This window comes from Carlito syrichta, unplaced genomic scaffold, assembly GCF_000164805.1.
Source record: "Carlito syrichta isolate Samal-C Ts95f unplaced genomic scaffold, Tarsius_syrichta-2.0.1 Scaffold311002, whole genome shotgun sequence".
NCBI classification, from domain to species: Eukaryota; Metazoa; Chordata; class Mammalia; order Primates; family Tarsiidae; genus Carlito; species Carlito syrichta.
In genome coordinates, this window is record NW_007255098.1 from 388,594 (window position 1) to 401,341 (window position 12,748).

Here is a 12,748-nt window from a genome sequence, read left to right on the forward strand (position 1 = left end):
CGATCCTCCGCCTCAGCCTTCCGAGTAGCCGGAATTACAGGCGTGCGCTACCACGCCCGGCTGATTTTTGATTTATTGTAGAGATGAGGTCTTGCTGTCCAGGCGGGTCTCGAACCCGCGGGGCTCAGGCCATCCACTCACCTCAGCCTCCCAAAGGCGTGGGATTACAGGCTGAGCCACCGAGCCCGGCAATATACATTTTATACATGTATATATAAATGAAATATAGGTGTTAACTCATACTGGAATAACAGCCACCCTCAAAACTTCACTTTCTTTTCACTTAAGCACATTACAGAACATATATATGTTTTAACAGCAAAGAGTAAAGATGACACTATCTGTTAATTCAGAAACAGTACAATGAAACAAGCATAAATATTTTTCCAGGTAGGCACCTACTCTGCCTCCGAAAAGAAACCCATTATCCAATAGAACCATCTTAATAGTTTATATTATACGAGTTTCCTGAAAAGGATTTTAGGAGATGGGTTACAATGTTAACAAAATAAAGTATATATATACTTTCCAAGGAAAGTTGTCTTAATGTTTTAGTTTTAATTCTTTTGACACCAAACATTTCTAGGATGAATTAGGTCTGAAAGTTGACATGCTGCAGGACACAAACCATATTTATGTATATCAAACTGACAGCGAAGCTATCAAATGAACACTGCAGCCTCGCCAATAAGACTTGACAGGAGAGTCAAGAAGGCAATATCATCTTGGTTGATCAATATGATATTCTTTTTAAAAAGCTTCTGACTATAGATACCTCTGAGGAAAAACAAAGGCAGGGCAGATTTTTAACTGTACCTGCCTTTCCGGCAGACAAACAAGGGTTTCAGTAAGTTGAATCCGATAGGAGAAAAAAACATGAATTATGTGTCTGAGGAAATAACATTCTCTGAATCTGAAATTATTAAGTATTCAAGGAAATTAGATGGACTCCCTTCTCTATAAAGATCATCCCTAAGTCTGCCTGCTATTAAAGCTTAGTGAATATGTTATAGGTGAAATTAAAGTGTGTTCCCACATCCTACCAGGTAAGGGTAAGATAAGCTATACTTGTGGATATTGTATCCAAGCACATCTAAGAAGGTAACATATTCTGGTAGCTAAGGACAGAAGAAGTTGGATGGCGGAAATGTGTCTGTGTCTCTAACTCAATCTTGGGAGCCTGAATCAACTGGCCTTGATTCTTAAAATAGAATCCTCCCTCAAGTAGTAAGGGTGTGGGGGAGGAATACATATCTTACATGATAGAAATCTTGCTCAAGCACATCTAGGCCCCTTTGGTCTAGGTATGTATTCTTCCAAGAAAACTCTCTTCCAGGAAGAAGTAGTGTGCGCAAATGCTGATTCCATTCCAGTCACCAGGCAGATCTCCCACTGGCCATTTAATAATGAATGGTCCTTGAGCCGGGCATTGTAGCACGCACCTGTAGTTCCGGCTACTTGGAAGGCTGAGGCGGAAGGATCGCCGGAGCCCAGCGGGTCGAGGATGCGGTGGCCAGAAGCATGCCACTGCAGTCCAGTCTGGGTGACGGAGTAAGACTCCAACTCAAAAAAAAAAAAAAGAATGGCCTTTCTCATAAAAAATTGCTCTCTTATGTGTGAACAGTTCTCTTCATAACTAATAATTTGAGTTTTTGAACCAGTTTAGCTAATGATGAGACCTTGGATACATGGTGATCCTACCAAGGTTGAGATGCTCTGCATCTTGATGCACTGGTTTCTTGATGAAATGGTAGGGGGCAGCCTCCAGCCACATCACAAGGTTGTTACAGACAGCCCTTCAGAGACTCTAAATCAAGGCCAAGTACCTTGTATCCCTGGTTGATGCCGTTGATAAACTGCTGAGGTGGAGGGTTCCACAGGAACTGGACAGTTGTGGAGTTCACCGCTTCTGTCTGCACGTTCTGTGGGGGTGCAGTAGGTACTGGTCCAGGGCAGTCATTGAAGACAGCAAAACAAATGGTAGGAGGCACGTCGGGAGGAGAGATGAGAAAGAAACCCTTAGCTGCCACTCACGATTCACAGGCAATTACAGCACCGAGAACAGGGAAGTGTGATGAATGTTTTTGGAAGCTAATAGTGGCACTACAAAGAAAGAGAATTGGGCTATTTCTCATTTTCTGGTGCAGGATTCTTTAAGGCATAGGCAGAAAAGTGGACTAGGCCATCTTCACTTTCCACAGATGAGCCTTTCCCAAGGATCCAAGATGGATAGCAAGCAAAAGCTTTCTCTGATTTATTTTTCAATTACCCAAAATTTGAGATCAAGGCAAAGCTTCATCTAGAAATCTCTCCCGTGTATACTACTACATTTCAAGCTAAATTATTCCTTAAACTGAAAACAAACAAAAGAACTATCACCCCTTCCCATATGCATTGCTGTTTATCCATTTTGAAGCTAAATTTCTCTTTGTCAATAGGAGCGACAATGTGTGGATTTTCCACTGTTCACTTCCTTCTTTTACTGAACAGCAACTGGACCCAGCTATGTGCCTGCCAAATCACTTGCCTTCAAGGAATGCACATTCCAGGGGGGATGCTCATGTTACTATAGAGGAGTAAACACACAGGGTAGGACAACTACCTCTGTCCTGGAAAGGGTAGAATCCCTTCTCTGGACTGTGTCTGGGAGAAAGGGTAGACCTGAGAAGGGGGAAAGCCCTTGGAAAGGACACGCTCAGCTGGGAAAACAGTGGGCAAAGGCACCATGTTATTGAACAAACCTGGAGAGGGGAGCGGACATGGGAAACATAATTAGCCATGGAGTGTAGGGTGAAGAGGGGTGCAGGAGGTGGACAGGTCACTCTGAGATGGCTTAATATGCCCGGAACCATGGTGGGTAATGTATATGATAGGCAATGGGGAGTTGAAAGCTTTCTGGAAAAGGCAGTGGATGGGGCTAGCTCAAGGATGAGAACCCCAGTAGCCTACAAAGAGGGGACTAGGCCACTGGCTGTATCAGCAAACCTTCACAGAATAGAAAGGAAGGTCCTGACTCTTTAGGAGCTTGTTTCAAAGGTGAGACACAAAAGCCCAAAAGATCCTTCGGCTGATGGTAGAGGAACAAAAACAAAGATATCTCGGCACAGAACACATGGGGTCAGACATGGCCTGTTAAAAATCACAACATTTCATGACTCTCTCCCTCAGATCTCATCAGCTAGAGATGAAACAAATTTTAAACCTCATCAACCCCCTCATGTCTGCTCTTCCAAGTCATGCTCTCTTTTCTCATTTGCTGCTGACCATGGCTGTGATGCAAGGAAACTGCCCTACTTCCCCTACAGTACCCTGAAAAGTGTGTGGATTAAACATGGACACAGGAATTGATGTATAGGATGCAGAAAGGTGAAAAGAATATCACATTCACCTAACAACAAGAAAAAGCCGAAAAAATTACAAAATTTTAACTTTTCTTGCGCTCCTAAGAGAGCTGCGTGGTAGCCAAGTGGTCTGAAATACAAGGAAAGTTAGGCCTGTCCAAGAGTTGGAGTATGGATCCAGTTCACCTGTCACAGAGCATGAGGGGAAGAGATGATGGATACCATGCAACTGAGTGAAGAAAATTCAGCTAAAGTTCTCAAAGAATGCCTAAAAGCTGAGTGTGGGCTGCAAGAGAGTATTGGATCTTTGGAAGCTGCAGATATACAAAAAGAATTCATTACCACAGAGGAACAAAGATGAGAATTTCAAGTATTTCACTGGTGAAATCCACCAAGCATTTGAGGAATAAATAAAACCAATTCTAAAGCATTGCCCTGCTACCAAAATCAGGAAAAGATACTAAAAGCAAAAACTACAGACCAATATTCACCATGAACACAAGTTCAAAAAATCCTCAACAAATAAAATTCAACATTATATAAAAAATAATAATCTATCCTGATTGAGATAGGTTTATTTTATAAATGCAAGATTTGAATATCAATCAAGGCAATTCCCCATGTCAATAAAATAAAGAAAAAAAATGATCGTCTTTATACATTTTAAAAAAGCATTTGACAAAATTTAACATCCAAGCATGATTTAGAAACTACAGTAAGCCGGGCTCGGTGACTCAACCTGTAATCCCGCGCTTTGGGAGGCTGAGGTGAATGGATTGCCTGAGCCCGTGGGTTCGAGATCTGCCCAGGCAACTTGGTGAGACCTTATCTCTACAATAAATTAAAAATCAGCCGGGCATGGTAGTGCATGCCTGTAATTCCAGCTACTCGGAAGGCTGAGGCGGAAGGATCGCCGAAGCCCAGCAGGTCGAGGCTGCGGTGGTCGGGAGTGGCCACTGCACTCCAGTCTGGGCAACAGAGTGAGACTCCAACTCAAAAAAAAAAAAAAAAAAGAAACAACAGTAAAAAAAACTCTCTCAGCAAAATAGGAATTTAAAGTAACTGTTCTAATCTCAATAAAGAGTATCTACAAAATATTTGCAACTAACATCTTATTTAAGCAATGAAAGCACAAAAGAGATGTAAACTTAACAAACTATGTGCAAAATCTGTATGCTGAAAGCTACAAGCACTAATGAAAGAAACCAAATACCTAAGTCAATGGGGAGTCATATCACATTAATGGATTGGAAGACAACAGTAAAGAGGTCAATTCTCCCCAAAGTGCTCTATATAGTGAATGCATCCCAACAAAAGTTGCTGGTAGATATTGTTTATAAATTGAAAAAGTGATTTTAAAATTTATATTAAAAATCAAAGTAATTAGAAAAGTAATCAGTAAAGTAGTAAAAGCTAAACAATTTTGAAAAAAAAAACAACTTCACTACATGATTTCAAGACTAACTACAAATCTAAGTAATTAAAACCGGGTGATACTGGAGGAAGGATAGACACATTGATCAATAACACAGAATAAAGAGTCCAGGAGTGACTCACACATATATCATTGGTTTTCAATAAGATACAAAGAAGAGGTAATCTTTTTAACAAATGGTGCTGGAAATATTTGACATTCTTCTTCAAAAAAAGTAAAATAAAGTCTGAATCTATACCTCACACCATATACAAAAAAGTACCTCAAAATGAATCATAGGCTTAAATGTAAACCTATAATTATAATACCTCTAGGAAAAAACGGTTGTGGCATTGAGTTATGCAAAAAAAATTCTCACTAAGACACTAAGAATACAATCCCCAAACGAAAAAAATTAAATTAAATAAATCTGACTTTATCAGAGAAAACTTCTGCTCTATGATAGACAACTGTTAAGAAAATGAAAAGACAGGCTACAAAATGGGAGACAATATGTACCAGACATATATCCAATAAAAATGCATTCAGAATGTATAAGTTACTTTTAAAATTTAGCAATTTAAAAAAATTCAAAATGTGGGCAAAAATAATCAAATAGTTACACACACACACACACACACACACACACACACACACACACACACACACGAAACAAGAATGGGGAAAGAACCTCACTGGTCATCAGGGAAATTAATTGTGATGCGATGCCAATATACCCCTATTAAAAGGGTTAAAGTAAAACAAAGCAAAAGCAATGACAACCAAACGTTAGTGGAGATGCAAAGCAACTGAAGTTCTCATACTTTTACATGGGAATGCTAATGGTACAGCAACTTAGTAGTTTCTTACGTTAAATATGCACTAGTCATGCAACCCAGCAATCCTCCTCCTAGCTAACTGTGCAAAAGAAATGAAATCTTAAGCTCACATAAAAATGAGTATGCAATGTTTATAGCAGCCTTAATAGTTGTTCCAAACTGTAAACATCCCAAATGTTCTTCAAATGGTGAATGGGAAACAAACTATGGTACATCTATGGAATGGAATACCACTCAGCAACAAAAGGGAATAAAATATCTATACACACTAACAATATAGACAGATCTTATATGCGTGATCCCAAGGAAAGGAACTACATTCAAAAGACTACAATACAAGATTATTCCATCTATATTACATTCTGCAAAAGGTAACACATCAGTGGTTGCCAAGGGTTGAGGTAGTGGGTTGAATACAAAAGGACAGCACAAGGGAATCTGGGGGAAGGGAGGGGGGTGAAATAGTCCATATCTCAATCGTGATAGAGAATGTAGACTGAAAATATTTGTCAGAACTTAAAAAGCTGAATTTTATTGTATGTAAATTACACCACAATAAATCTCATGTCAAAACATGCTGCAAATTCCTTGATGCTTTTCCCATCGAGCCCTTTACATGTAGGCTGCTCTGTGACTGCTCCGACCAATAGAATATGACCCAGGCCTTAATAAACCAGCAGTTTCTCTCCTTGCTGGGAACACTGAGAGGCCATATAAGAGGTCTGAGGATCCTGAGTCTGCCATGACAGGGAGGTCAGGTACAAGTGCCCCAGTGGATAGCCCAGGGAGACCAGCCTTCCCATCTTTCCAGCCAAGGCACCAACATGGCATGAAGAACGCCTTCTCTCAACAAAATGAGAGAAACTACCAGGCACAAGGAGCCACATATCCAAACTCTGCTAAAATTCCTGACCCATACAATCAAGACATTTAATAATTGCTTTAAACTGTAAGTACTGTTATGTAGCAATAGATAACCAAACAGTCTCTGCTGAAAGAAAGAAAGGGAGAAAGAAAGAAAGAAAGGAAGGAAGGAAGGAAGGAAGGAAGGAAGGAAGGAAGGAAGGAAGAAAAAGAAAAGAAAAGAAAAGAGAAGGAGAAAAGGGAAGAAAGGGAAAGGGAAGAATAAACATCAGATGTTACCAGGAAAAGACTAAAAATGTTTTGACTTTTTCTCTTAGAACCCATTAATCTCTGGGATTGATGAATGCATCTCATTCTTTGCAAGCTTAGCTCTGAGGCTTCATGAGCCCCAATTACTGACTCTGGAATTCCATCATACTTTTTATCAAATATTATTAAATTCTCTAAAATAAGACTACACGGATCATATACTAGAAAACACATTTGCATAAATTATATAAGTAATCATGCCCTACAGTTGCAAGAGAACATCCATATCTCTGCTTTGCTGCATCATAATCATCACGTCAAGTTCCGGTCCTTCATCCTGAAGTCCATGCCTCTCAGGGACCCTCCATGGTCTCAGAGAAACAAAACAAGGAATGTCTTCCTGTTTGTCCCAGTTAAGAAGGCAGTTCTCCCTCTCCTCTCATTATGTGGGCTAAGCAAAATCTCCAGCTAAGATATTCACTCTATTCTGGTCAGAGTCAGAGTCGGAGCCTGAGGCACACACACTCTCCATCCCCAAAGCCACAGGAAGAGGAAGCTTCTAAAGTCTCAGATTCCTTTCCCTCACCACCTTGGGCTTAATTCAAAAAATCACCCAGCCTACTTCTATTCCCAGATCCTCCATTTCTGTTTTTCCTAATTATTGCCATCACAAGTGACTCAGAAATTTGTGGACAATGGAATTGAAAATTCCCTCAAGCGAGAAAAAGAGTAAATCCTTCTTGACAGTGTTTAAAATAAAAGAGTAGTTATGGCTGGAAAGGTCTTAATTATTGAGGGTTATGTAACCCTACCCCTTCTGAAGAATAAGACAAGGGATTACTTAGTCCAACTACCCTGTAGAAAGTGAAGGCTGAGACATTCACAGACTTGGGTTTCAGCCTGAAGCTGTGGCTTCCTGCTCAGACTAAGACCTCAAGGGACATTTCCTCCCCAGATAATTAGCATTTAGGTTCTTTCCATGCCCCTGAGGCAGACCTTGAAGCAGCCTGGTAAAGTGACAGGTGTTATGCTCTTTTCTGGTTTTCGTTGCTCAAAAAAGTCTTTTCACTAGATAATTCCCCCCCCTTGCCATATACCCAAATAAGTCCTCAGTCTTAAATTTGAAATAGTCTAAATGCACCCAACACTGCCTCAATTGTCACAGCCAATGACAAGAAGCTCTGTCATGAAGCAACCAGCACTCACCCACTCCTAACAATAACAGCATGTGAAAGGAAAAACCAGAAGAGTAGTTTTAGGCACTAGGGATTTTATTGTTATAGAAATGTCTGCAACCCGGATAAAACAGTAGCTGTTTCTCTCACAAGGAGATGGAATTTCTGGGGGGTGGGTGGGCAAGAAGGTGGTAGGACCAGGAGATACTGATCATGTCTGTCAGTTTTCATGTCCATAAACCATTGTTTACAGACAATCAAAATTTTACAACTGCTAAAAAATCATTTAAAAAGTATACATGAGCACTGCATATTACTAAGTGAAAGAAGCCAATTTGAAAGGCTACATATTGTGTGATTCCAACCATATATGACATTCTGGAAAAGGCCAAATAAAAAGATTAGTGACTGCCAAGGCCTGGGGTAAGTTGGCAGAGCACAGGGAATTTTTAGGGAAGGAAATTGCTGACAAAGGATGCCAAATTCTGTAAAATATTTAATATGGTTTATTCTGAGCAAAATGTGAGTGTCCTTAGGTCCGTGGCAGTCAACCCCAGGTGGTCCTGTGAACCTGTTCCTGCTGTGTTTGAATTGTAGCTTAGTTTGATACATTTTAAGAAGACAGAAGTTACAAGAAACCATAAATCAGCACATGTGAGGTTTAAATGGGTTTAGCTTGGGGAGGAAGAAAGTCTCCAAGTGGAGGCCTACAGGTTATAGGTAGAGTCAAAGATTTCTTGATTGGCAATTAGTAGCAAGATTTAGCTAAGGGATTTTGAACGCAGTAAAGAAAACGGGCAGCTTGAGGGATGATGAGGAAGTCAAGCGTCTTGATATGTAGACACAGCCTCACGGTGGCCGACCTCGGAGAGAATAGGCAAGTGTCTTAAAAAGTGCTGGGAGTCCCTAAGAGACAGTTTTACAGGGTCAAACAATATTCTGATTTCCCTTCTTTATCTGTTATGTGATGTTAGGGCAGAGACGGGATGGAAAATAAACATTGTATAGGGTTAATTTAAAAAAAAGTCTCCCCAGGCCCCTTAGTTAGAAAACTGGCAAGGTAAAGAAAAAGGTCAGAGTTTTCAAAACTGTTCTGTATGATATTTTAATGGTGGATACGTGTCTTTATTCATTTGTCAAAGCCCTTATAACATACAACGCTAAGAGTGAATTTTAATGTAAACTGTGGATTTGGGAGGATGATGTGTCAGTGTAGGTTCGTTGATCTGGTGGGGGATGCAGACAGTAGGGGCAGCTGTGCAAGTGCAGGGGCTGAGGATATATGGGAACACTCCTTACTTTCTACACCATTTTGCTATGAATATAAAACTGCTGTAAAAAAGAAAGTAAAACAAAACTATGCATGTGGCTCATTCCGTAAACTTTCTGAACCTGGTAACTATCTTTATAGCCTTTGCTACAGAGAGGCCTCAGAGAGTCTAAGCCACAGCACTTTCCTGATACACTCAGGCTCTCTTACCAAGCTGAGTTTTACTCCAGTTGCAAGTTGTTAATTGTCAATGAACAACTTGCAACTGTTTGCTCAGCATGGGGGGTATTTAAAAAATTAATTTGCTAGTATTTTCATCTAGTCCCATGTATGTACGACTACATTTATAATTATTGTCTGGTATTAGATATTCCCTACTAAAATGAGAATGATTTAAAAATTTTCTCCCTTCTTCCAATCCCTTCTGACTAGTATGGTGTAAATTCAGCAAGATCCGATATTTTATGAATTTCAAATTGAATTGTTGTTTTTAGAAATTTTTTAAAATGTTATAAAATAAGTTACAAAATTAAATCAACTCAGTAAAGATAACTGTAAGGTCTCACAGCTTCAAATAATTGAAATTTCAAACTATTTCGGGTCAAAGATGACAATATTTATATCAATAAATTTTTCAGAATTTTAAGTCTCCAACTAAGTAAAAAGGAATGTGTCAACATTGCCTATTTTGCTACAGGTTTCAATTTTTGATTTTTCAACCTGATTTAGTTGGAAACATTCTTTTTATTTTTATTTTTTTTGAGTTGGAGTCTCACTCTGTTGCCCAGACTGGAGTGCAGTGGCCGCTCCTGGCCACCACAGCCTCGCCTGCTGGGCTCCGGCAATCCTTCCACCTCAGCCTTCCAAGTAGCTGAAACTACAGGCGGGCGCTACCACGCCCGGCTAATTTTTGATTTATTGTAGAGATGAGGTCTCGCCAAGTTGCCCAGGCGGGTCTTGAACCCGCGGGCTCAGGCAATCCACTCACCTCGGCCTCCCAAATGCGCGGGATTATAGGCTGAGCCACTGAGCCCGGCTTGGAAACATTCTTAAAGACGTGTGCAGCAAAAAAAATTTTATTTTATTTTTTTAGTTGGAGTCTCACTCTTGTCACCTAGGCTGGAGTGCAGTACACAAAAAAATTTCTTAAAGTTGATTTTTAACACCATTAAGGTGTCACCATTTGATAAACTCTAAATGTAAATATATATTTATTAAAATTATTCAATTAAACATTAATTAAAATTAATTACAACTATTAAATGAAAATTAACTAAAATTATTTATGTATTATTAATGCTATCAGATAATTATAGAGATATATTTTTCCACTATAATGAACAACTTTATTGCTAAAGGGAAGTCAAAGTAGTACCTTTGACTACCAAGTCAAAGTAGTAAAAAAATTTTCAACTCAGAACGAGGATGATTTCAATTCAGATTTGCATTTTCCAAAAATTCTCTCTTCTTCATCCTCAATGTTGTTTTTCATAAAAAAGGACTCAGATGAAACAATGATGCCAGGCAAATAAATCATGCCAGCACCCTTCCCCAAAGCATCACTCTTACAAAGAAAAAGACTGGAACCAGTAAAACTGTCTGCAGGTCCACAATGAGAAACCTGGGTATTTATGAGTTTGACTACAACTGTATCAGACTGAGTACAAGAAGTTAGTTACAATGTTCTGCATTTAATAGCTAAAACCAAAATTCCTCCTGCAATTGCAGAATCATTCATTTTGCCAGGCCTCACAGAAACTGTCAGCAACATGTTTGGGACCAGTGAAGCATAGGAAATAGGAAAGGTAACACTTTTAAATAATACTGCTAGGAGATGCATTGATGACATGTCAAATGACCCAGAGATAAACCTAGTCTAGAAGATTAACTCAAACAAGGTTCCATTGCAGATTGATAAGTGCTGATGTTAGTAATGGCACTTGGTATATAGCATGAGTTTGAATCCCTCAAAATAGATGTTTAGAACATTAATCACAGTGCCAAAAAATACTTGTCTTCTATTGTTTGCCCTAGACACTGACTCTAGACCCAAAAGGTATGGAGTTAGAATATCACCTTTGACAAAAGAATTTCTTTTGAGACACTCAAACTCATGCTCCACACCAAGTACAGTTTTTGAGTTTAAGCTTTATGGCCTCAGTGTAGACACCTGCAGGGAACTAGGGAGACCAGGACTGCAGGGCAGGGGTGTCATCCCACAGTGTAGCAGCAATCAAAGCCCCAGCTGATCCTATGGGGACCTCTGGATTAGACATGTCTCAAGTTGTCCTCAACAGAGGCAAAGGAACTGGGCTTTTTTATGGCCACAGCAGCCAGCTGTTAGACACACGTTGACTCATGGAAAGGATATCACCATGGTTAGGCAGCTCCTAGTGGCAATCACAGCTGTGAGCCTGGCAGCCCATGGGCCAGCACGGGAGATGAGTGTGTCACCCTGAAGAACCAACCTCTATGGGAGGAACCATAGTATCCATCACACACCAGGCAAGCAACTGAGGACAAAAGGGTCAAAGCTACATGGACACTTTGTAATGAATAAGATATTAGAGAAAAAATTAGTAAGTTCTGGACACTGACAGAAAGGCATAAAGAACTTATAGCAAAAGTCGATCTGAAAAGCCTGGGAATCAAGAAAGTCATTTGTTGTACTCAGAGAAGGTCTCTACTTAAAAGGTGGCCTGTAGTTCTGCATTCCTTATGAAATAATGTTATCAGAAGGGCAAATCTAATAAAATCCCAGACACTATAGTCCTACCTGCTTTTTGCTTTGTGAAAAATATGAACTCAGAATACCATCCTTGACAAAAGAATTTCTGTTGAGAGACTCAAACTCATGCGACACACCAACTGCAGTTACTAACATCAGTACTCACATATGCAGTGGAAACATTTGACTTAATGATCTTTTGGACTAGGTTTGCCTCTGGTCATCTGACATGTTATCCATGCACGCCTCTTCTAACAATGTTATTCAACAATGGAAACTTTTAAATTTCCTACTTCAATTTCAAACTGAAGTGTGTTGGCCGACCAAAAATAGAGTTTTGCAAGAATCTGTAAACAAAGCATTATTATTATCACTGCTGTTATTTTTGGTGGAGGGGTCTAACTAAAGTTTTTTGAAGGATAGGTTATAGGCATAAAAACATGGCTTCTTAAATGACATGTTTTAGCACCTGAGTGAATGCAACTGATAACTGCAAAAACTTGTGAAAATATACCTCTTTAGTCAGTTTGGGCTGCTATAACAAAAATATCATAGATTGCATAGCTTATAAACAACGAATACTTATTTCTCACAGTCCTGGAAGCTGAGGGCAAGATCAGGGCAGTTTCGGTGTCAGTGAGGGTCTGCTTTCTCATAACTAACCTCAGATGGCAGAAGGGACTAGCTAGCTCTCAGAGGTCTTTTTCATAGGGCACTAACTCCAATCATGAGGGCTCTGCCTAATCACCTCCCAAAGGTTCCACCTGTTAACGCCATTACCTTGGGGATAGGATTTTAACATATAAATCTGGGTGGGGGGCACAAACTTCAGACCATAGCATATAATTGCACATATGTATAAAATGTG

General features: G+C 39.7%; 1 protein-coding gene across 1 annotated transcript in view; it reads right to left on the reverse strand.

Annotated features, from left to right (window-relative positions):
• Positions 1–12,748, reverse strand: part of SDK1 (sidekick cell adhesion molecule 1) — a 619,404-nt gene that overhangs the window by 167,330 nt on the left and 439,326 nt on the right. Inside the window, exon 17 of the mRNA XM_008068469.1 lies at positions 1,827–1,942. Coding sequence (XP_008066660.1) covers positions 1,827–1,942 — 116 coding nt within the window. The remainder of the gene's footprint in view (positions 1–1,826; positions 1,943–12,748) is intronic.